This window comes from Salmo salar, chromosome ssa22 (assembly GCF_905237065.1).
Source record: "Salmo salar chromosome ssa22, Ssal_v3.1, whole genome shotgun sequence".
Taxonomy (NCBI): Eukaryota; Metazoa; Chordata; class Actinopteri; order Salmoniformes; family Salmonidae; genus Salmo; species Salmo salar.
In genome coordinates, this window is record NC_059463.1 from 58257913 (window position 1) to 58283313 (window position 25401).

The 25401-nt window shown below is 41.2% G+C and overlaps 1 protein-coding gene across 10 annotated transcripts in view; it reads right to left on the reverse strand.

The window, feature by feature from the left end:
- The window catches only part of LOC106583764 (arf-GAP with coiled-coil, ANK repeat and PH domain-containing protein 3), a 213771-nt gene that overhangs the window by 110714 nt on the left and 77656 nt on the right, over positions 1 to 25401 (reverse strand). For all 10 annotated transcript variants that reach the window (XR_006761277.1, XR_006761276.1, XM_045705083.1 and 7 more), the window contains exons 2-3: positions 7383 to 7440; positions 2403 to 2522 (exon numbers count right to left, since the gene is read on the reverse strand). Coding sequence is in view for 8 of the 10 variants with exons in the window: in XM_045705083.1 (XP_045561039.1) it covers positions 2403 to 2522; positions 7383 to 7440 (178 nt within the window). In the remaining 2 variants the exon portion in view is untranslated. The remainder of the gene's footprint in view (positions 1 to 2402; positions 2523 to 7382; positions 7441 to 25401) is intronic.

Here is a 25401-nt window from a genome sequence, read left to right on the forward strand (position 1 = left end):
CTGCAGAGATGGTTGTCCTTCTGTAACGTTCTCCCATCTCCACAGAGGAACTCTCGAGCATGATTGCTCAGTTTGGCAGGGCGGCCGGCTCTATGCTTTTAGTTTTTGTTTTCATAGGCTACCTAGCTAAAATGCTTGCTAGCCTAACCTCCTCGCATGGGCAACAACGAACCAGCTAAATTAGCTAGCTAGTTAACGTGTAGCCTACTAGGCTACATCTTGAAAATGTTAGCTGACCTGGGCTAGTTGATCTGGAGATCTCTGACCAGTTATAAATATCTCTCTATAATATGTAATGACTGACATGACAAGAGGAACTGATGACGCACCACCCAATTTAGAAATGTCACCTTGTGCATTCTACTATTACAATTAGCAACAGTAAATTAAGACCGCGCAACACCTTCTGCCGACCCCTTGCACCTCCCCTAAGGGGGCGCGCCCCAACAGTTTGGGAACCACTGATCTATCATACCATCTGTTGACATGTATAAAAAAAAAATGTTTTGTTCTGTTTGTGTTGTGACATCATGTTGTAATAGCAGTGTACTAGCCGTGTAATAGCAGTGTAATAGCAGTGTACTAGCAGTGTACTAGCAGTGTAATAGCAGTGTACTAGCAGTGTAATAGCAGTGTAATAGCAGTGTAATAGCAGTGTACTAGCCGTGTAATAGCCGTGTAATAGCCGTGTACTATCCGTGTACTAGCAGTGTACTAGCAGTGTAATAACAGTGTAATAACAGTGTAATAGCAGTGTACTAGCAGTGTAATAGCAGTGTACTAGCAGTGTACTAGCAGTGTAATAGCAGTGTAATAGCAGTGTACTAGCCGTGTAATAGCCGTGTAATAGCCGTGTAATAGCCGTGTACTAGCAGTGTAATAACAGTGTAATAGCAGTGTACTAGCAGTGTAATAGCAGTGTACTAGCAGTGTAATAGCAGTGTAATAGCAGTGTAATAGCAGTGTACTAGCAGTGTACTAGCAGTGTAATAGCAGTGTAATAGCAGTGTAATAGCAGTGTACTAGCAGTGTAATAGCAGTGTAATAGCAGTGTACTAGCAGTGTACTAGCCGTGTAATAGCAGTGTACTAGCCGTGTAATAGCAGTGTACTAGCAGTGTACTAGCAGTGTAATAGCCGTGTACTAGCCGTGTACTAGCCGTGTACTAGCGAGGTACTAGCGGTGTAATAGCGGTGTAATAGCGGTGTACTAGCGGTGTAATAGCGGTGTAATAGCGGTGTACTAGCAGTGTAATAGCCGTGTACTAGCAGTGTAATAGCAGTGTAATAGCAGTGTACTAGCAGTGTACTAGCCGTGTACTAGCGGTGTACTAGCAGTGTACTAGCAGTGTACTAGCAGTGTACTAGCGGTGTACTAGCGGTGTAATAGCGGTGTACTAGCAGTGTAATAGCCGTGTACTAGCAGTGTAATAGCAGTGTAATAGCAGTGTACTAGCAGTGTACTAGCCGTGTACTAGCGGTGTACTAGCAGTGTACTAGCGGTGTACTAGCGGTGTACTAGCGGTGTAATAGCGGTGTACTAGCAGTGTAATAGCCGTGTACTAGCAGTGTAATAGCAGTGTAATAGCAGTGTACTAGCAGTGTACTAGCCGTGTACTAGCGGTGTACTAGCGGTGTACTAGCGGTGTAATAGCGGTGTAATAGCGTTGTACTAGCAGTGTACTAGCCGTGTACTAGCAGTGTACTAGCAGTGTACTAGCAGTGTAATAGCAGTGTACTAGCAGTGTAATAGCAGTGTACTAGCAGTGTAATAGCAGTGTACTAGCCGTGTACTAGCAGTGTACTAGCAGTGTAATAGCAGTGTACTAGCAGTGTACTAGCAGTGTAATAGCAGTGTACTAGCAGTGTAATAGCGGTGTACTAGCGGTGTAATAGCGGTGTAATAGCGGTGTACTAGCGGTGTAATAGCGGTGTAATAGCGGTGTACTAGCAGTGTAATAGCAGTGTACTAGCAGTGTACTAGCAGTGTAATAGCAGTGTAATAGCAGTGTACTAGCAGTGTACTAGCCGTGTACTAGCAGTGTACTAGCAGTGTAATAGCAGTGTACTAGCAGTGTACTAGCAGTGTACTAGCAGTGTACTAGCAGTGTAATAGCAGTGTACTAGCAGTGTAATAGCAGTGTAATAGCAGTGTAATAGCAGTGTACTAGCAGTGTAATAGCAGTGTAATAGCAGTGTACTAGCAGTGTAATAGCAGTGTAATAGCGGTGTAATAGCAGTGTACTAGCAGTGTACTAGCAGTGTAATAGCGGTGTAATAGCAGTGTACTAGCAGTGTAATAGCAGTGTACTAGCAGTGTAATAGCAGTGTACTAGCAGTGTAATAGCGGTGTAATAGCAGTGTACTAGCAGTGTAATAGCAGTGTAATAGCAGTGAACTTACAGAGATCATTTCTTCCTTCTTGCACTGCTGAGACAGGTCTTTGATGCCGTTGACAAACAGCTTGTTGGCGCTTACGTACGCCCTGCCCGCCTCGATCATACCGCTACATAACTTCACCAGCTAGGAGAAGGAGAGAGAGAGAGAGAAATATAGGTTTGGGTTATCCAGTTTGAGTAGGACATTTAAAAGTATTGAGAGGGTATTTAGGTACAGTAGCTCAAACCCAGTGGATATGTGTTGTGTTGTGTAGTAAATGTGTTGTGTTGTAAATGTCTTGTGTTGTAAATGTCTTGTGTTGTAAATGTCTTGTGTTGTAAATGTCTTGTGTAGTAAATGTGTTGTGTTGTGAATGTGTTGTGTAGTAAATGTGTTGTGTTGTGTAGTGAATGTGTTGTGTTGTGTAGTGAATGTGTTGTGTTGTGTAGTAAATGTGTTGTGTTGTGTAGTAAATGTGTTGTGTTGTGTAGTACATGTGTTGTGTTGTGTAGTAAATGTGTTGTGTTGTGTAGTGAATGTGTTGTGTAGTGAATGTGTTGTGTTGTGTAGTAAATGTGTTGTGTAGTAAATGTGTTGTGTTGTGTAGTAAATGTGTTGTGTTGTGTTGTGTAGTGAAAGTGTTGTGTAGTGAATGTGTTGTGTTGTATAGTGTTGTTTTGTGTTGTGTTCTAAATGTGTTGTGTTGTGTAGTGTTGTGTTGTGTTGTAAATGTGTTGTGTAGTGTTGTGTTGTAAATGTGTTGTGTTGTGTTGTAAATGTGTTGTGTTGGGTTGTGTAGTGAATGTGTTGTGTTGTAAATGTGTTGTGTTGTGTAGTGTTGTGTAGTGTTGTGTTGTGTTGTGTAGTGTTGTGTTGTGTTGTAAATGTGTTGTGTTGTAAATGTGTTGTGTTGTGTTGTAAATGTGTTGTGTTGTGTAGTACATGTGTTGTGTTGTGTAGTAAATGTGTTGTGTTGTGTAGTGAATGTGTTGTGTAGTGAATGTGTTGTGTTGTGTAGTAAATGTGTTGTGTAGTAAATGTGTTGTGTTGTGTAGTAAATGTGTTGTGTTGTGTAGTGAATGTGTTGTGTTGTGTTGTGTACAAGCTGTCATCAAGGCAAAGTGTGGCTACTTTGAAGAATCTCAAATATCAAATATATTTTGATTTGTTTAACCCTTTTTGGTTACTACAGGATTCCATATGTGTTATTGTATAGTTTTGACGTCTTCACTATTATTTCTACAATGTAGAAAATAGTAAAAAATAATTTAAAAAACTGTGAATGATTCGGTCTGTCCAAACTTTTGACAGATACCGTAGGTGGGTAAACTCTGATCACTGTTCGCGCTGAATAAATGAACGATCCCTATACCTTCAATGCACTACCACTGGTTCTCATTCCTGGTCCTGGGGACCCAAAAGGGGGGCACATTTTAGTTTTTGCCCTAGCACTACACACCTAATTCAAATCCTCAAAGCTGTCTAGTGCTAAGGCAAAAACCAAAATGTGCACCCCTTTGGGGTCCCCAGGACCAGGATTGAGAACCACTGCACTAGGCGACAGGAGTTGACCATGGGAAAGAGCTCAACTCAACTCCTAAAACATGACTGAAAGGACCCCTGTTAAACAGAGCTAATCACACTGATGGTGACCCTTCTGTCTGACCCCAGAGGAAGGTCACACTCAGATTTAAGGTCAGAGGGTAAGGGGTCATGACCCCTGGAGCTGAAATAATGCAGGAGGGGGCAGATGGGGACAATGACTGCTGGCCATCCTGGTGGTTTAGTTGGTTAGTTAGAGTCTAACTAACCAACTAAACCACCACTATGACCAACTGAACCATGTTCTAACTAACCAACTAACTAACCAACTAAACCACCACTATGACCAACTGAACCATGCTCTAACTAACCAAATAACTAACCTACTAAACCACCAGTATGACCAACTGAACCATGCTCTAACTAACCAACTAACTAACCAACTAAACCACCACTATGACCAACTGAACCATGCTCTAACTAACCAACTAAACCACCACTATGACCAACTGAACCATGCTCTAACTAACCAACTAAACCACCAGTATGACCAACTGAACCATGCTCTAACTAACCAACTAACTAACCTACTAAACCACCACTATGACCAACTAAACCATGCTCTAACTAACCAACTAACTAACCAACTAAACCACCACTATGACCAACTGAACCATGCTCTAACTAACCAACTAAACCAGCAGTTTGACTTAATTAAAGCTACATTCGGGTATCTGGGAATATGACTTAATAAATATATAGTGTCACATCAATCTTTAATCTGTGATTAGTCACAGAAACAGACATGGTTTGGTGAATCACGTTAAATCAGGATGGCGGTGTATTCTAGTGGTTAGAGCGTTGGACTTGTAACCGAAAGGTTGCTGGATTGAATCCCCGAGCTGACAAGGTAAAAATCTGTCATTCTGCTACCTGAACATGTCAGTTAACCCACTATTCCTAGGCCGTCATTGAAAACAAGAATTTGTTCTTAACTGACCTGCCTAGTTTACTAAAGGTAAAACATTTAAAAAACAGGGTTGCAGTGTTGAATTCAATGGGGGGCTATTGTGTTGAGCGTGTGAGTGACGTAAATGCATGCTTGTGTGAATGTTTACATTCTATCTTCTAGAAGCACAACGAGCTGTTTGCTGCTTTCCCATCTGCATCAACTTGACAGTGGTTTGACCTTTTTCATACAGCACTAGCTTCCTAGGCCTTCCTCCAGTAACTGTCCCTAATAGCTTAGATGTTGGAGAGAGAGAGAGAGAGAGAGAGAGAGAGAGAGAGAGAGAGAGAGAGAGAGAGAGAGAGAGAGAGAGAGGGGACACCAAGCCACTGTAGCCAGATGTGCCCATGTTTTATTTCCATGGCAACCCATACTGACACTGGCCATGTTTAGGGGGAATCCTATAAATCAAATGGTCCATGAATACACTCTGTACTGACGGTTGTTGAGTGTGTCAACAAAACAAAGAAGGTGTGAGAAGGGAAATGGGTGAGACGAAACTAAGAGGATAAATGGATCTATAGTAAATCAAATTGTATTTGTCACATGCGCCTAATACACCTTACAGTGAAACGCTTACTTACAAAGCCCTTAAACAATGTAGTTTTAAGAAAAATAAGTGTTAAGAAAGTATTTACTGAAATAAACTGAAGTAAAACAAATAAGACCGAGGCAGAATCAGTCATAGAACCCATTGCCCTTTATGGTTGTGAGGTCCTAATAAATAATGCATGAAGAATCAGGCTGATGAGGTGGAAACTGAGCTGCACTTCCTAACCTCCATATTAGAGACACATATTTCCCCTCAGATTACACAGATACACAAAGAATTTGAAAACAAATTCAATTTTGATAAACTCCCATATCTACTGGGTGAAATACCACAGTGTGCCATCACAGCAGCAAGATTTGTGACCTGTTACCACAAGAAAAGGTCAACCAGTGAAGAACAAACACCATTGTAAATACAACCTATATTCATGTTTATTTATTTTCCCTTTTGTACTTTAACTATTTGTACATCATTACAACACTGTATATATACATAATATGACATTTGTAATGTCTTTATTCTTTTGGAACTTCTGTGAGTGTAATGTTTACTGTTCATTTTATATTGTTTATTATCTATTTCACTTGCTTTTGCAATGTAAAAAATATATTTCCCATGCCAATAAAGCCCCTTAAATTGAACTGAATTGAAGGAGACAGGATCAGAGACAGGGTCAGAGACAGGGACAGAGACAGGGACAGGGTCAGCGAGAGAGACAGGGTCAGGGAGAGAGACAGAGACAGGGTCAGGGACAGAGACAGGGACAGGGACAGAGACAGAGACAGAGTCAGGGACAGGGTCAGGGAGAGAGACAGAGACAGGGTCGGGGACAGAGACAGGGACAGGGACAGAGACAGGGACAGGGTCAGGGACAGAGACAGGGACAGGGTCAGGGACAGGGACAGGGTCAGGGTCAGGGACAGGGTCAGAGACAGGGTCAGGGACAGAGACAGGGTCAGGGACAGAGACAGGGACAGGGACAGGGTCAGAGACAGAGTCAGAGACAGGGACAGGGACAGGGACAGAGACAGGGACTGAGTCAGGGACAGAGACAGGGACAGAGACAGGGTCAGAGACAGGGACAGAGACAGGGTCAGAGTCAGGGACAGGGTCAGGGACAGAGACAGAGACAGGGACAGGGTCAGAGACAGGGACAGAGACAGGGTCAGGGAGAGAGACAGAGACAGGGTCAGGGACAGAGACAGGGACAGGGACAGAGACAGAGTCAGAGACAGGGTCAGAGACAGAGACAGGGTCAGGGACAGAGTCAGGGTCAGAGACATGGTCAGGGACAGAGACAGAGACAGAGACAGGGTCAGGGACAGAGACAGGGTCAGAGACAGAGACAAGGTCAGGGACAGAGACAAGGTCAGGGACAGAGACAGGGTCAGGGACAGAGACAGGGTCAGGGACAGAGACAGGGTCAGGGACAGAGACAAGGTCAGGGACAGAGACAGGGTCAGGGACAGAGACAAGGTCAGGGACAGAGACAGGGTCAGGGACAGAGACAAGGTCAGGGACAGAGACAAGGTCAGGGACAGAGACAGGGTCAGGGACAGAGACAGGGTCAGGGACAGAGACAAGGTCAGGGACAGAGACAAGGTCAGGGACAGAGACAAGGTCAGGGACAGAGACAGAGACAAGGTCAGGGACAGAGACAAGGTCAGGGACAGAGACAGGGTCAGAGGCAGAGACAGGGTCAGGGACAGAGACAAGGTCAGGGACAGAGACAAGGTCAGGGACAGAGACAGAGACAAGGTCAGGGACAGAGACAAGGTCAGGGACAGAGACAGAGACAAGGTCAGGGACAGAGACAAGGTCAGGGACAGAGACAAGGTCAGGGACAGAGACAGGGTCAGAGGCAGAGACAGGGTCAGGGACAGAGACGTTATTCCAGTACCTTATCTAGTTTCGCTTCGATCTCCACCACATCCGTCTCCACCTCATTGATGCCCGCCCTGCAGAAACACAAGACAAACAGACAGGTCAGCATCATACAGATCTATGATCAGGGAAGAGATAGTGATGGAGACGAGAGGAGAGATGGAGAGAAGAGGAGAGGTGGAGAGAAGAGGAGAGGAGAGAAGAGGAGAGGAAAGGACAGATGGAGAGAAGAGGAGAGGAGATGGAGAGAAGAGGAGAGATGGAGAGAAGAGGAGAGATGGAGAGAAGAGGAGAGAAGAGGTGGAGAGAAGAGGAGAGGAGAGGTGGAGAGAAGAGGAGAGGTGGAGAGGAAAGGAGAGATGGAGAGGAGAGGGAGAGGAGACGAGACGAGAGGAGAGCAGGAGGAGAGGGGACGAGACGAGAGGAGAGGGGGAGTAGCACAGAGGGAAAGCCAGATTCACGATCGACACCCTGTGTCACATATCTAATGAGGATTAGTAGAACAGCTGAATCAATGCAGGGTATTCACAGTATAGCATGTCATAACCAACAATCAATATGGGTTTATTGTCCAAGCAGGAACGCAACAGCCTGACTGACTCTCACAGAGTTAGGGGTTCGGCCATACTAGGCACGCCATGGATGCTCACATCACTACACACTGTCGCACAGTTAAACAATGAATAAAGAAATTGTACATGAGAGGATGTGCTAAATAACTATTTTAGAACGGTTGTGCTGAGGTCACCGGTACGAGGTTGTGCTGCGGTCACAGGTACGAGGTTGTGCTGAGGTCGCCGGTACGAGGTTGTGCTGAGGTCACTGGTACGAGGTTGTGCTGAGGTCACCGGTACGAGGTTGTGCTGAGGTCGCCGGTACGAGGTTGTGCTGAGGTCACTGGTACGAGGTTGTGCTGAGGTCGCCGGTACGAGGTTGTGCTGCGGTCACAGGTACGAGGTTGTGCTGAGGTCACTGGTACGAGGTTGTGCTGAGGTCGCCGGTACGAGGTTGTGCTGAGGTCACCGGTACGAGGTTGTGCTGCGGTCGCCGGTACGAGGTTGTGCTGAGGTCAATGGTACGACGTTGTGCTGAGGTCACCGGTACGACGTTGTGCTGCGGTCACAGGTACGAGGTTGTGCTGAGGTCACCGGTACGAGGTTGTGCTGCGGTCACCGTTACGAGGCGGAGTACCGTAGATCAGAACAGTCGTGCTAAAAAAAAGTTGCATTGCAACAACCTCCGAGTTTTTTACAACGGGTTACCAATGAAATAAAAAATATTATTTTTTATCCCTCAACAAAAATATAGGCCTAGTACCGACACATCTACTATGGTTGCAAACAAGCCGGCTGGCCGTCCATTCTATCGATTAAGTTGCCAGAGACGCGACCCAGTCATGAAGTCTTTTAATTCTCTATATATATATATAAACCTAGCTGCATTTCATGTCGTTTCATGTCGTTCGTTTAAAAATGTACATTTCTTAGTATATATATATATATAGCCATAAAAATTATATCCATAAAAATTATGCTGATTCATGATTTCGACTGGCTGAGAACAGATGTCCGTTCATTCCATCAAGTAGGTTGCCAAAGATATGACCCAGTTGTGAAGTCTTTTTGTTCTATATCTATAGACGTGACCCAGTTGTGAAGTCTTTTTGTTCTATATCTATAGACGTGACCCATCCTGAAGTCTTTTTGTTCTATATCTATAGACGTGACCCATCCTGAAGTCTTTTTGTTCTATATCTATAGTCGTGACCCAGTCCTGAAGTCTTTTTGTTCTATATCTATAGACGTGACCCAGTCCTGAAGTCTTTTTGTTCTATATCTATAGACGTGACCCAGTCCTGAAGTCTTTTTGTTCTATATCTATAGTCGTGACCCAGTCCTGAAGTCTTTTTGTTCTATATCTATAGACGTGACCCAGTCCTGAAGTCTTTTTGTTCTATATCTATAGACGTGACCCAGTCCTGAAGTCTTTTTGTTCTATATCTATAGACGTGACCCAGTCCTGAAGTCTTTTTGTTCTATATCTATAGACGTGACCCAGTCCTGAAGTCTTTTTGTTCTATATCTATAGACGTGACCCAGTCCTGAAGTCTTTTTGTTCTATATCTATAGTCGTGACCCAGTCCTGAAGTCTTTTGTTCTATATCTATAGACGTGACCCAGTCCTGAAGTCTTTTTGTTCTATATCTATAGACGTGACCCAGTCCTGAAGTCTTTTTGTTCTATATCTATAGACGTGACCCAGTCCTGAAGTCTTTTTGTTCTATATCTATAGTCGTGACCCAGTCCTGAAGTCTTTTTGTTCTATATCTATAGACGTGACCCAGTCCTGAAGTCTTTTTGTTCTATATCTATAGACGTGACCCAGTCCTGAAGTGTTTTTGTTCTATATCTATAGACGTGACCCAGTCCTGAAGTCTTTTTGTTCTATATCTATAGTCGTGACCCAGTCCTGAAGTCTTTTTGTTCTATATCTATAGACGTGACCCAGTCCTGAAGTCTTTTTGTTCTATATCTATAGACGTGACCCAGTCCTGAAGTCTTTTTGTTCTATATCTATAGACGTGACCCAGTCCTGAAGTCTTTTTGTTCTATATCTATAGACGTGACCCAGTCCTGAAGTCTTTTTGTTCTATATCTATAGACGTGACCCAGTCCTGAAGTCTTTTTGTTCTATATCTATAGACGTGACCCAGTCCTGAAGTCTTTTTGTTCTATATCTATAGTCGTGACCCAGTCCTGAAGTCTTTTTGTTCTATATCTATAGACGTGACCCAGTCCTGAAGTCTTTTTGTTCTATATCTATAGACGTGACCCAGTCCTGAAGTCTTTTGTTCTATATCTATAGACGTGACCCAGTCCTGAAGTCTTTTTGTTCTATATCTATAGTCGTGACCCAGTCCTGAAGTCTTTTTGTTCTATATCTATAGACGTGACCCAGTCCTGAAGTCTTTTTGTTCTATATCTATAGTCGTGACCCAGTCCTGAAGTCTTTTTGTTCTATATCTATAGACGTGACCCAGTCCTGAAGTCTTTTTGTTCTATATCTATAGACGTGACCCAGTCCTGAAGTCTTTTGTTCTATATCTATAGACGTGACCCAGTCCTGAAGTCTTTTTGTTCTATATCTATAGACGTGACCCAGTCCTGAAGTCTTTTTGTTCTATATCTATAGTCGTGACCCAGTCCTGAAGTCTTTTTGTTCTATATCTATAGACGTGACCCAGTCCTGAAGTCTTTTTGTTCTATATCTATAGACGTAACCCAGTCGTGAAGTCTTTTTGTTCTATATCTATAGACGTGACCCAGTCCTGAAGTCTTTTTGTTCTATATCTATAGACGTGACCCAGTCCTGAAGTCTTTTTGTTCTATATCTATAGTCGTGACCCAGACGTGACCCAGTCGTGAAGTCTTTTTGTTCTATATCTATAGACGTGACCCAGTCCTGAAGTCTTTTTGTTCTATATCTATAGACGTGACCCAGTCCTGAAGTCTTTTTGTTCTATATCTATAGACGTGACACAGACGTGACCCAGTCCTGAAGTCTTTTTGTTCTATATCTATAGACGTGACCCAGTCCTGAAGTCTTTTTGTTCTATATCTATAGACGTGACCCAGTTGTGAAGTCTTTTTGTTCTATATCTATAGACGTGACCCAGTCCTGAAGTCTTTTTGTTCTATATCTATAGACGTGACCCAGTCCTGAAGTCTTTTTGTTCTATATCTATAGTCGTGACCCAGTCCTGAAGTCTTTTTGTTCTATATCTATAGACGTGACCCAGTCCTGAAGTCTTTTTGTTCTATATCTATAGACGTGACCCAGACGTGACCCAGTCCTGAAGTCTTTTTGTTCTATATCTATAGTTGTGACCCAGTCCTGAAGTCTTTTTGTTCTATATCTATAGTCGTGACCCAGTCCTGAAGTCTTTTTGTTCTATATCTATAGACGTGACCCAGTCCTGAAGTCTTTTTGTTCTATATCTATAGACGTGACCCATCCTGAAGTCTTTTTGTTCTATATCTATAGACGTGACCCAGTCCTGAAGTCTTTTTGTTCTATATCTATAGACGTGCCCCAGTCCTGAAGTCTTTTTGTTCTATATCTATAGTCGTGACCCAGTCCTGAAGTCTTTTTGTTCTATATCTATAGACGTGACCCAGTCCTGAAGTCTTTTTGTTCTATATCTATAGTCGTGACCCAGTCCTGAAGTCTTTTTGTTCTATATCTATAGACGTGACCCAGTCCTGAAGTCTTTTTGTTCTATATCTATAGACGTGACCCAGTCCTGAAGTCTTTTTGTTCTATATCTATAGACGTGACCCAGTCCTGAAGTCTTTTTGTTCTATATCTATAGTCGTGACCCAGTCCTGAAGTCTTTTTGTTCTATATCTATAGACGTGACCCAGTCCTGAAGTCTTTTTGTTCTATATCTATAGACGTGACCCAGTCCTGAAGTGTTTTTGTTCTATATCTATAGACGTGACCCAGTCCTGAAGTCTTTTTGTTCTATATCTATAGTCGTGACCCAGTCCTGAAGTCTTTTTGTTCTATATCTATAGACGTGACCCAGTCCTGAAGTCTTTTTGTTCTATATCTATAGACGTGACCCAGTCCTGAAGTCTTTTTGTTCTATATCTATAGACGTGACCCAGTCCTGAAGTCTTTTTGTTCTATATCTATAGACGTGACCCAGTCCTGAAGTCTTTTTGTTCTATATCTATAGACGTGACCCAGTCCTGAAGTCTTTTTGTTCTATATCTATAGACGTGACCCAGTCCTGAAGTCTTTTTGTTCTATATCTATAGTCGTGACCCAGTCCTGAAGTCTTTTTGTTCTATATCTATAGACGTGACCCAGTCCTGAAGTCTTTTTGTTCTATATCTATAGACGTGACCCAGTCCTGAAGTCTTTTTGTTCTATATCTATAGACGTGACCCAGTCCTGAAGTCTTTTTGTTCTATATCTATAGTCGTGACCCAGTCCTGAAGTCTTTTTGTTCTATATCTATAGACGTGACCCAGTCCTGAAGTCTTTTTGTTCTATATCTATAGTCGTGACCCAGTCCTGAAGTCTTTTTGTTCTATATCTATAGACGTGACCCAGTCCTGAAGTCTTTTTGTTCTATATCTATAGACGTGACCCAGTCCTGAAGTCTTTTTGTTCTATATCTATAGACGTGACCCAGTCCTGAAGTCTTTTTGTTCTATATCTATAGACGTGACCCAGTCCTGAAGTCTTTTTGTTCTATATCTATAGTCGTGACCCAGTCCTGAAGTCTTTTTGTTCTATATCTATAGACGTGACCCAGTCCTGAAGTCTTTTTGTTCTATATCTATAGACGTAACCCAGTCGTGAAGTCTTTTTGTTCTATATCTATAGACGTGACCCAGTCCTGAAGTCTTTTTGTTCTATATCTATAGACGTGACCCAGTCCTGAAGTCTTTTTGTTCTATATCTATAGACGTGACCCAGTCGTGAAGTCTTTTTGTTCTATATCTATAGACGTGACCCAGTCCTGAAGTCTTTTTGTTCTATATCTATAGTCGTGACCCAGTCCTGAAGTCTTTTTGTTCTATATCTATAGTCGTGAGACGTGACCCAGTCCTGAAGTCTTTTTGTTCTATATCTATAGACGTGACCCAGTCCTGAAGTCTTTTTGTTCTATATCTATAGACGTGACCCAGTCCTGAAGTCTTTTTGTTCTATATCTATAGACGTGACCCAGTCCTGAAGTCTTTTTGTTCTATATCTATAGACGTGACCCAGTCCTGAAGTCTTTTGTTCTATATCTATAGACGTGACCCAGTCCTGAAGTCTTTTTGTTCTATATCTATAGACGTGACCCAGTCCTGAAGTCTTTTTGTTCTATATCTATAGACGTGACCCAGTCCTGAAGTCTTTTTGTTCTATATCTATAGACGTGACCCAGTCCTGAAGTCTTTTTGTTCTATATCTATAGACGTGACCCAGTCCTGAAGTCTTTTTGTTCTATATCTATAGACGTGACCCAGTCCTGAAGTCTTTTTGTTCTATATCTATAGTCGTGACCCAGTCCTGAAGTCTTTTTGTTCTATATCTATAGACGTGACCCAGTCCTGAAGTCTTTTTGTTCTATATCTATAGACGTGACCCAGTCCTGAAGTCTTTTTGTTCTATATCTATAGACGTGACCCAGTCCTGAAGTCTTTTTGTTCTATATCTATAGTCGTGACCCAGTCCTGAAGTCTTTTTGTTCTATATCTATAGACGTGACCCAGTCCTGAAGTCTTTTTGTTCTATATCTATAGACGTGACCCAGTCCTGAAGTCTTTTTGTTCTATATCTATAGACGTGACCCAGTCCTGAAGTCTTTTTGTTCTATATCTATAGACGTGACCCAGTCCTGAAGTCTTTTTGTTCTATATCTATAGACGTGACCCAGTCCTGAAGTCTTTTTGTTCTATATCTATAGACGTGACCCAGTCCTGAAGTCTTTTTGTTCTATATCTATAGACGTGACCCAGTCCTGAAGTCTTTTGTTCTATATCTATAGACGTGACCCAGTCCTGAAGTCTTTTTGTTCTATATCTATAGACGTGACCCAGTCCTGAAGTCTTTTTGTTCTATATCTATAGACGTGACCCAGTCCTGAAGTCTTTTTGTTCTATATCTATAGTCGTGACCCAGTCCTGAAGTCTTTTTGTTCTATATCTATAGACGTGACCCAGTCCTGAAGTCTTTTTGTTCTATATCTATAGACGTGACCCAGTCCTGAAGTCTTTTTGTTCTATATCTATAGACGTGACCCAGTCCTGAAGTCTTTTTGTTCTATATCTATAGTCGTGACCCAGTCCTGAAGTCTTTTTGTTCTATATCTATAGACGTGACCCAGTCCTGAAGTCTTTTGTTCTATATCTATAGACGTGACCCAGTCCTGAAGTCTTTTTGTTCTATATCTATAGACGTGACCCAGTCCTGAAGTCTTTTTGTTCTATATCTATAGTCGGGACCCAGTCCTGAAGTCTTTTTGTTCTATATCTATAGACGTGACCCAGTCCTGAAGTCTTTTTGTTCTATATCTATAGACGTGACCCAGTCCTGAAGTCTTTTTGTTCTATATCTATAGACGTGACCCAGTCCTGAAGTCTTTTTGTTCTATATCTATAGACGTGACCCAGTCCTGAAGTCTTTTTGTTCTATATCTATAGACGTGACCCAGTCCTGAAGTCTTTTTGTTCTATATCTATAGACGTGACCCAGTCCTGAAGTCTTTTTGTTCTATATCTATAGACGTGACCCAGTCCTGAAGTCTTTTTGTTCTATATCTATAGACGTGACCCAGTCCTGAAGTCTTTTTGTTCTATATCTATAGACGTGACCCAGTCCTGAAGTCTTTTTGTTCTATATCTATAGACGTGACCCAGTCCTGAAGTCTTTTTGTTCTATATCTATAGACGTGACCCAGTCCTGAAGTCTTTTTGTTCTATATCTATAGACGTGACCCAGTCCTGAAGTCTTTTTGTTCTATATCTATAGACGTGACCCAGTCCTGAAGTCTTTTTGTTCTATATCTATAGTCGTGACCCAGTCCTGAAGTCTTTTTGTTCTATATCTATAGACGTGACCCAGTCCTGAAGTCTTTTTGTTCTATATCTATAGACGTGACCCAGTCCTGAAGTCTTTTTGTTCTATATCTATAGACGTGACCCAGTCCTGAAGTCTTTTTGTTCTATATCTATAGACGTGACCCAGTCCTGAAGTCTTTTTGTTCTATATCTATAGACGTGACCCAGTCCTGAAGTCTTTTTGTTCTATATCTATAGACGTGACCCAGTCCTGAAGTCTTTTTGTTCTATATCTATAGACGTGACCCAGTCCTGAAGTCTTTTTGTTCTATATCTATAGACGTGACCCAGTCCTGAAGTCTTTTTGTTCTATATCTATAGACGTGACCCAGTCCTGAAGTCTTTTTGTTCTATATCTATAGACGTGACCCAGTCCTGAAGTCTTTTTGTTCTATATCTATAGACGTGACCCAGTCCTGAAGTCTTTTTGTTCTATATCTATAGACGTGACCCAGTCCTGAAGTCTTTTTGTTCTATATCTATAGTCGTGACCCAGTCCTGAAGTCTTTTTGTTCTATATCTATAGACGTGACCCAGTCCTGAAGTCTTTTTGTTCTATATCTATAGACGTGACCCAGTCCTGAAGTCTTTTTGTTCTATATCTATAGACGTGACCCAGTCCTGAAGTCTTTTTGTTCTATATCTATAGACGTGACCCAGTCCTGAAGTCTTTTTGTTCTATATCTATAGACGTGACCCAGTCCTGAAGTCTTTTTGTTCTATATCTATAGACGTGACCCAGTCCTGAAGTCTTTTTGTTCTATATCTATAGTCGTGACCCAGTCCTGAAGTCTTTTTGTTCTATATCTATAGACGTGACCCAGTCCTGAAGTCTTTTTGTTCTATATCTATAGACGTGACCCAGTCCTGAAGTCTTTTTGTTCTATATCTATAGACGTGACCCAGTCCTGAAGTCTTTTTGTTCTATATCTATAGACGTGACCCAGTCCTGAAGTCTTTTTGTTCTATATCTATAGACGTGACCCAGTCCTGAAGTCTTTTTGTTCTATATCTATAGACGTGACCCAGTCCTGAAGTCTTTTTGTTCTATATCTATAGACGTGACCCAGTCCTGAAGTCTTTTTGTTCTATATCTATAGACGTGACCCAGTCCTGAAGTCTTTTTGTTCTATATCTATAGACGTGACCCAGTCCTGAAGTCTTTTTGTTCTATATCTATAGACGTGACCCAGTCCTGAAGTCTTTTTGTTCTATATCTATAGACGTGACCCAGTCCTGAAGTCTTTTTGTTCTATATCTATAGACGTGACCCAGTCCTGAAGTCTTTTTGTTCTATATCTATAGACGTGACCCAGTCCTGAAGTCTTTTTGTTCTATATCTATAGACGTGACCCAGTCCTGAAGTCTTTTTGTTCTATATCTATAGACGTGACCCAGTCCTGAAGTCTTTTTGTTCTATATCTATAGACGTGACCCAGTCCTGAAGTCTTTTTGTTCTATATCTATAGACGTGACCCAGTCCTGAAGTCTTTTTGTTCTATATCTATAGACGTGACCCAGTCCTGAAGTCTTTTTGTTCTATATCTATAGTCGTGACCCAGTCCTGAAGTCTTTTTGTTCTATATCTATAGACGTGACCCAGTCCTGAAGTCTTTTTGTTCTATATCTATAGACGTGACCCAGTCCTGAAGTCTTTTTGTTCTATATCTATAGACGTGACCCAGTCCTGAAGTCTTTTTGTTCTATATCTATAGACGTGACCCAGTCCTGAAGTCTTTTTGTTCTATATCTATAGACGTGACCCAGTCCTGAAGTCTTTTTGTTCTATATCTATAGACGTGACCCAGTCCTGAAGTCTTTTTGTTCTATATCTATAGACGTGACCCAGTCCTGAAGTCTTTTTGTTCTATATCTATAGACGTGACCCAGTCCTGAAGTCTTTTTGTTCTATATCTATAGACGTGACCCAGTCCTGAAGTCTTTTGTTCTATATCTATAGACGTGACCCAGTCCTGAAGTCTTTTTGTTCTATATCTATAGACGTGACCCAGTCCTGAAGTCTTTTTGTTCTATATCTATAGACGTGACCCAGTCCTGAAGTCTTTTTGTTCTATATCTATAGACGTGACCCAGTCCTGAAGTCTTTTTGTTCTATATCTATAGACGTGACCCAGTCCTGAAGTCTTTTTGTTCTATATCTATAGACGTGACCCAGTCCTGAAGTCTTTTTGTTCTATATCTATAGACGTGACCCAGTCCTGAAGTCTTTTTGTTCTATATCTATAGACGTGACCCAGTCCTGAAGTCTTTTTGTTCTATATCTATAGACGTGACCCAGTCCTGAAGTCTTTTTGTTCTATATCTATAGACGTGACCCAGTCCTGAAGTCTTTTTGTTCTATATCTATAGACGTGACCCAGTCCTGAAGTCTTTTTGTTCTATATCTATAGACGTGACCCAGTCCTGAAGTCTTTTTGTTCTATATCTATAGACGTGACCCAGTCCTGAAGTCTTTTTGTTCTATATCTATAGTCGTGACCCAGTCCTGAAGTCTTTTTGTTCTATATCTATAGACGTGACCCAGTCCTGAAGTCTTTTTGTTCTATATCTATAGACGTGACCCAGTCCTGAAGTCTTTTTGTTCTATATCTATAGACGTGACCCAGTCCTGAAGTCTTTTTGTTCTATATCTATAGACGTGACCCAGTCCTGAAGTCTTTTTGTTCTATATCTATAGACGTGACCCAGTCCTGAAGTCTTTTTGTTCTATATCTATAGACGTGACCCAGTCCTGAAGTCTTTTTGTTCTATATCTATAGTCGTGACCCAGTCCTGAAGTCTTTTTGTTCTATATCTATAGACGTGACCCAGTCCTGAAGTCTTTTTGTTCTATATCTATAGACGTGACCCAGTCCTGAAGTCTTTTTGTTCTATATCTATAGACGTGACCCAGTCCTGAAGTCTTTTTGTTCTATATCTATAGTCGTGACCCAGTCCTGAAGTCTTTTTGTTCTATATCTATAGACGTGACCCAGTCCTGAAGTCTTTTTGTTCTATATCTATAGACGTGACCCAGTCCTGAAGTCTTTTTGTTCTATATCTATAGACGTGACCCAGTCCTGAAGTCTTTTTGTTCTATATCTATAGACGTGACCCAGTCCTGAAGTCTTTTTGTTCTATATCTATAGACGTGACCCAGTCCTGAAGTCTTTTTGTTCTATATCTATAGACGTGACCCAGTCCTGAAGTCTTTTTGTTCTATATCTATAGACGTGACCCAGTCCTGAAGTCTTTTTGTTCTATATCTATAGACGTGACCCAGTCCTGAAGTCTTTTTGTTCTATATCTATAGACGTGACCCAGTCCTGAAGTCTTTTTGTTCTATATCTATAGACGTGACCCAGTCCTGAAGTCTTTTTGTTCTATATCTATAGTCGTGACCCAGTCCTGAAGTCTTTTTGTTCTATATCTATAGACGTGACCCAGTCCTGAAGTCTTTTTGTTCTATATCTATAGACGTGACCCAGTCCTGAAGTCTTTTTGTTCTATATCTATAGACGTGACCCAGTCCTGAAGTCTTTTTGTTCTATATCTATAGACGTGACCCAGTCCTGAAGTCTTTTTGTTCTATATCTATAGACGTGACCCAGTCCTGAAGTCTTTTTGTTCTATATCTATAGACGTGACCCAGTCCTGAAGTCTTTTTGTTCTATATCTATAGTCGTGACCCAGTCCTGAAGTCTTTTTGTTCTATATCTATAGACGTGACCCAGTCCTGAAGTCTTTTGTTCTATATCTATAGACGTGACCCAGTCCTGAAGTCTTTTTGTTCTATATCTATAGACGTGACCCAGTCCTGAAGTCTTTTTGTTCTATATCTATAGTCGTGACCCAGTCCTGAAGTCTTTTTGTTCTATATCTATAGACGTGACCCAGTCCTGAAGTCTTTTTGTTCTATATCTATAGACGTGACCCAGTCCTGAAGTCTTTTTGTTCTATATCTATAGACGTGACCCAGTCCTGAAGTCTTTTTGTTCTATATCTATAGACGTGACCCAGTCCTGAAGTCTTTTTGTTCTATATCTATAGACGTGACCCAGTCCTGAAGTCTTTTTGTTCTATATCTATAGACGTGACCCAGTCCTGAAGTCTTTTTGTTCTATATCTATAGACGTGACCCAGTCCTGAAGTCTTTTTGTTCTATATCTATAGACGTGACCCAGTCCTGAAGTCTTTTTGTTCTATATCTATAGACGTGACCCAGTCCTGAAGTCTTTTTGTTCTATATCTATAGACGTGACCCAGTCCTGAAGTCTTTTTGTTCTATATCTATAGACGTGACCCAGTCCTGAAGTCTTTTTGTTCTATATCTATAGACGTGACCCAGTCCTGAAGTCTTTTTGTTCTATATCTATAGAGCGTGACCCAGTCCTGAAGTCTTTTTGTTCTATATCTATAGTCGTGACCCAGTCCTGAAGTCTTTTTGTTCTATATCTATAGACGTGACCCAGTCCTGAAGTCTTTTTGTTCTATATCTATAGACGTGACCCAGTCCTGAAGTCTTTTTGTTCTATATCTATAGACGTGACCCAGTCCTGAAGTCTTTTTGTTCTATATCTATAGACGTGACCCAGTCCTGAAGTCTTTTTGTTCTATATCTATAGACGTGACCCAGTCCTGAAGTCTTTTTGTTCTATATCTATAGACGTGACCCAGTCCTGAAGTCTTTTTGTTCTATATCTATAGACGTGACCCAGTCCTGAAGTCTTTTTGTTCTATATCTATAGACGTGACCCAGTCCTGAAGTCTTTTTGTTCTATATCTATAGACGTGACCCAGTCCTGAAGTCTTTTTGTTCTATATCTATAGACGTGACCCAGTCCTGAAGTCTTTTGTTCTATATCTATAGACGTGACCCAGTCCTGAAGTCTTTTTGTTCTATATCTATAGACGTGACCCAGTCCTGAAGTCTTTTTGTTCTATATCTATAGACGTGACCCAGTCCTGAAGTCTTTTTGTTCTATATCTATAGACGTGACCCAGTCCTGAAGTCTTTTTGTTCTATATCTATAGACGTGACCCAGTCCTGAAGTCTTTTTGTTCTATATCTATAGACGTGACCCAGTCCTGAAGTCTTTTTGTTCTATATCTATAGACGTGACCCAGTCCTGAAGTCTTTTTGTTCTATATCTATAGACGTGACCCAGTCCTGAAGTCTTTTTGTTCTATATCTATAGACGTGACCCAGTCCTGAAGTCTTTTTGTTCTATATCTATAGACGTGACCCAGTCCTGAAGTCTTTTTGTTCTATATCTATAGACGTGACCCAGTCCTGAAGTCTTTTTGTTCTATATCTATAGACGTGACCCAGTCCTGAAGTCTTTTTGTTCTATATCTATAGACGTGACCCAGTCCTGAAGTCTTTTGTTCTATATCTATAGACGTGACCCAGTCCTGAAGTCTTTTGTTCTATATCTATAGACGTGACCCAGTCCTGAAGTCTTTTTGTTCTATATCTATAGACGTGACCCAGTCCTGAAGTCTTTTTGTTCTATATCTATAGACGTGACCCAGTCCTGAAGTCTTTTTGTTCTATATCTATAGACGTGACCCAGTCCTGAAGTCTTTTTGTTCTATATCTATAGACGTGACCCAGTCCTGAAGTCTTTTTGTTCTATATCTATAGACGTGACCCAGTCCTGAAGTCTTTTTGTTCTATATCTATAGACGTGACCCAGTCCTGAAGTCTTTTTGTTCTATATCTATAGACGTGACCCAGTCCTGAAGTCTTTTTGTTCTATATCTATAGACGTGACCCAGTCCTGAAGTCTTTTTGTTCTATATCTATAGACGTGACCCAGTCCTGAAGTCTTTTGTTCTATATCTATAGACGTGACCCAGTCCTGAAGTCTTTTTGTTCTATATCTATAGACGTGACCCAGTCCTGAAGTCTTTTTGTTCTATATCTATAGACGTGACCCAGTCCTGAAGTCTTTTTGTTCTATATCTATAGACGTGACCCAGTCCTGAAGTCTTTTTGTTCTATATCTATAGACGTGACCCAGTCCTGAAGTCTTTTTGTTCTATATCTATAGACGTGACCCAGTCCTGAAGTCTTTTTGTTCTATATCTATAGACGTGACCCAGTCCTGAAGTCTTTTTGTTCTATATCTATAGACGTGACCCAGTCCTGAAGTCTTTTGTTCTATATCTATAGACGTGACCCAGTCCTGAAGTCTTTTTGTTCTATATCTATAGACGTGACCCAGTCCTGAAGTCTTTTTGTTCTATATCTATAGACGTGACCCAGTCCTGAAGTCTTTTTGTTCTATATCTATAGTCGTGACCCAGTCCTGAAGTCTTTTTGTTCTATATCTATAGACGTGACCCAGTCCTGAAGTCTTTTTGTTCTATATCTATAGACGTGACCCAGTCCTGAAGTCTTTTTGTTCTATATCTATAGACGTGACCCAGTCCTGAAGTCTTTTTGTTCTATATCTATAGACGTGACCCAGTCCTGAAGTCTTTTTGTTCTATATCTATAGACGTGACCCAGTCCTGAAGTCTTTTTGTTCTATATCTATAGACGTGACCCAGTCCTGAAGTCTTTTGTTCTATATCTATAGACGTGACCCAGTCCTGAAGTCTTTTTGTTCTATATCTATAGACGTGACCCAGTCCTGAAGTCTTTTTGTTCTATATCTATAGACGTGACCCAGTCCTGAAGTCTTTTTGTTCTATATCTATAGACGTGACCCAGTCCTGAAGTCTTTTTGTTCTATATCTATAGACGTGACCCAGTCCTGAAGTCTTTTGTTCTATATCTATAGTCGTGACCCAGTCCTGAAGTCTTTTTGTTCTATATCTATAGACGTGACCCAGTCCTGAAGTCTTTTTGTTCTATATCTATAGACGTGACCCAGTCCTGAAGTCTTTTTGTTCTATATCTATAGACGTGACCCAGTCCTGAAGTCTTTTTGTTCTATATCTATAGACGTGACCCAGTCCTGAAGTCTTTTTGTTCTATATCTATAGTCGTGACCCAGTCCTGAAGTCTTTTTGTTCTATATCTATAGACGTGACCCAGTCCTGAAGTCTTTTTGTTCTATATCTATAGACGTGACCCAGTCCTGAAGTCTTTTTGTTCTATATCTATAGACGTGACCCAGTCCTGAAGTCTTTTTGTTCTATATCTATAGACGTGACCCAGTCCTGAAGTCTTTTTGTTCTATATCTATAGACGTGACCCAGTCCTGAAGTCTTTTTGTTCTATATCTATAGACGTGACCCAGTCCTGAAGTCTTTTTGTTCTATATCTATAGACGTGACCCAGTCCTGAAGTCTTTTTGTTCTATATCTATAGACGTGACCCAGTCCTGAAGTCTTTTTGTTCTATATCTATAGACGTGACCCAGTCCTGAAGTCTTTTTGTTCTATATCTATAGACGTGACCCAGTCCTGAAGTCTTTTTGTTCTATATCTATAGACGTGACCCAGTCCTGAAGTCTTTTTGTTCTATATCTATAGACGTGACCCAGTCCTGAAGTCTTTTTGTTCTATATCTATAGACGTGACCCAGTCCTGAAGTCTTTTTGTTCTATATCTATAGACGTGACCCAGTCCTGAAGTCTTTTTGTTCTATATCTATAGACGTGACCCAGTCCTGAAGTCTTTTTGTTCTATATCTATAGACGTGACCCAGTCCTGAAGTCTTTTTGTTCTATATCTATAGACGTGACCCAGTCCTGAAGTCTTTTTGTTCTATATCTATAGACGTGACCCAGTCCTGAAGTCTTTTTGTTCTATATCTATAGACGTGACCCAGTCCTGAAGTCTTTTGTTCTATATCTATAGACGTGACCCAGTCCTGAAGTCTTTTTGTTCTATATCTATAGACGTGACCCAGTCCTGAAGTCTTTTTGTTCTATATCTATAGACGTGACCCAGTCCTGAAGTCTTTTTGTTCTATATCTATAGACGTGACCCAGTCCTGAAGTCTTTTTGTTCTATATCTATAGACGTGACCCAGTCCTGAAGTCTTTTTGTTCTATATCTATAGACGTGACCCAGTCCTGAAGTCTTTTTGTTCTATATCTATAGACGTGACCCAGTCCTGAAGTCTTTTTGTTCTATATCTATAGACGTGACCCAGTCCTGAAGTCTTTTTGTTCTATATCTATAGACGTGACCCAGTCCTGAAGTCTTTTTGTTCTATATCTATAGACGTGACCCAGTCCTGAAGTCTTTTTGTTCTATATCTATAGACGTGACCCAGTCCTGAAGTCTTTTTGTTCTATATCTATAGACGTGACCCAGTCCTGAAGTCTTTTTGTTCTATATCTATAGACGTGACCCAGTCCTGAAGTCTTTTTGTTCTATATCTATAGACGTGACCCAGTCCTGAAGTCTTTTTGTTCTATATCTATAGACGTGACCCAGTCCTGAAGTCTTTTTGTTCTATATCTATAGACGTGACCCAGTCCTGAAGTCTTTTTGTTCTATATCTATAGACGTGACCCAGTCCTGAAGTCTTTTTGTTCTATATCTATAGACGTGACCCAGTCCTGAAGTCTTTTTGTTCTATATCTATAGACGTGACCCAGTCCTGAAGTCTTTTTGTTCTATATCTATAGACGTGACCCAGTCCTGAAGTCTTTTTGTTCTATATCTATAGACGTGACCCAGTCCTGAAGTCTTTTTGTTCTATATCTATAGACGTGACCCAGTCCTGAAGTCTTTTTGTTCTATATCTATAGACGTGACCCAGTCCTGAAGTCTTTTTGTTCTATATCTATAGACGTGACCCAGTCCTGAAGTCTTTTTGTTCTATATCTATAGACGTGACCCAGTCCTGAAGTCTTTTTGTTCTATATCTATAGTCGTGACCCAGTCCTGAAGTCTTTTTGTTCTATATCTATAGACGTGACCCAGTCCTGAAGTCTTTTTGTTCTATATCTATAGACGTGACCCAGTCGTGAAGTCTTTTTGTTCTATATCTATAGACGTGACCCAGTCCTGAAGTCTTTTTGTTCTATGTCTATAGACGTGACCCAGTCCAGAAGTCTTTTTGTTCTATATCTATAGTCGTGACCCAGACGTGACCCAGTCGTGAAGTCTTTTTGTTCTATATCTATAGACGTGACCAACGTGACCCAGTCCTGAAGTCTTTTTGTTCGATATCTATAGTCGTGACCCAGTCCTGAAGTCTTTTTGTTCTATATCTATAGTCGTGACCCAGACGTGACCCAGTCGTGAAGTCTTTTTGTTCTATATCTATAGACGTGACCCAGTCCTGAAGTCTTTTTGTTCTATATCTATAGACGTGACCCAGTCCTGAAGTCTTTTTGTTCTATATCTATAGACGTGACCCAGACGTGACCCAGTCCTGAAGTCTTTTTGTTCTATATCTATAGACGTGACCCAGTCCTGAAGTCTTTTTGTTCTATATCTATAGACGTGACCCAGTCCTGAAGTCTTTTTGTTCTATATCTATAGTCGTGACCCAGTCCTGAAGTCTTTTTGTTCTATATCTATAGACGTGACCCAGTCCTGAAGTCTTTTTGTTCTATATCTATAGACGTGACCCAGACGTGACCCAGTCCTGAAGTCTTTTTGTTCTATATCTATAGTCGTGACCCAGTCCTGAAGTCTTTTTGTTCTATATCTATAGTCGTGACCCAGTCCTGAAGTCTTTTTGTTCTATATCTATAGACGTGACCCAGTCCTGAAGTCTTTTTGTTCTATATCTATAGACGTGACCCATCCTGAAGTCTTTTTGTTCTATTTCTATAGACGTGACCCAGTCCTGAAGTCTTTTTGTTCTATATCTATAGACGTGACCCAGTCCTGAAGTCTTTTTGTTCTATATCTATAGTCGTGACCCAGTCCTGAAGTCTTTTTGTTCTATATCTATAGACGTGACCCAGTCCTGAAGTCTTTTGTTCTATATCTATAGACGTGACCCAGTCCTGAAGTCTTTTTGTTCTATATCTATAGACGTGACCCAGTCCTGAAGTCTTTTTGTTCTATATCTATAGACGTGACCCAGTCCTGAAGTCTTTTTGTTCTATATCTATAGACGTGACCCAGTCCTGAAGTCTTTTTGTTCTATATCTATAGACGTGACCCAGTCGTGAAGTCTTTTTGTTCTATATCTATAGACGTGACCCAGTCCTGAAGTCTTTTTGTTCTATATCTATAGACGTGACCCAGTCCTGAAGTCTTTTTGTTCTATATCTATAGTCGTGACCCAGACGTGACCCAGTCGTGAAGTCTTTTTGTTCTATATCTATAGACGTGACCCAGACGTGACCCAGTCCTGAAGTCTTTTTGTTCTATATCTATAGTCGTGACCCAGTCCTGAAGTCTTTTTGTTCTATATCTATAGTCGTGACCCAGACGTGACCCAGTCGTGAAGTCTTTTTGTTCTATATCTATAGACGTGACCCAGTC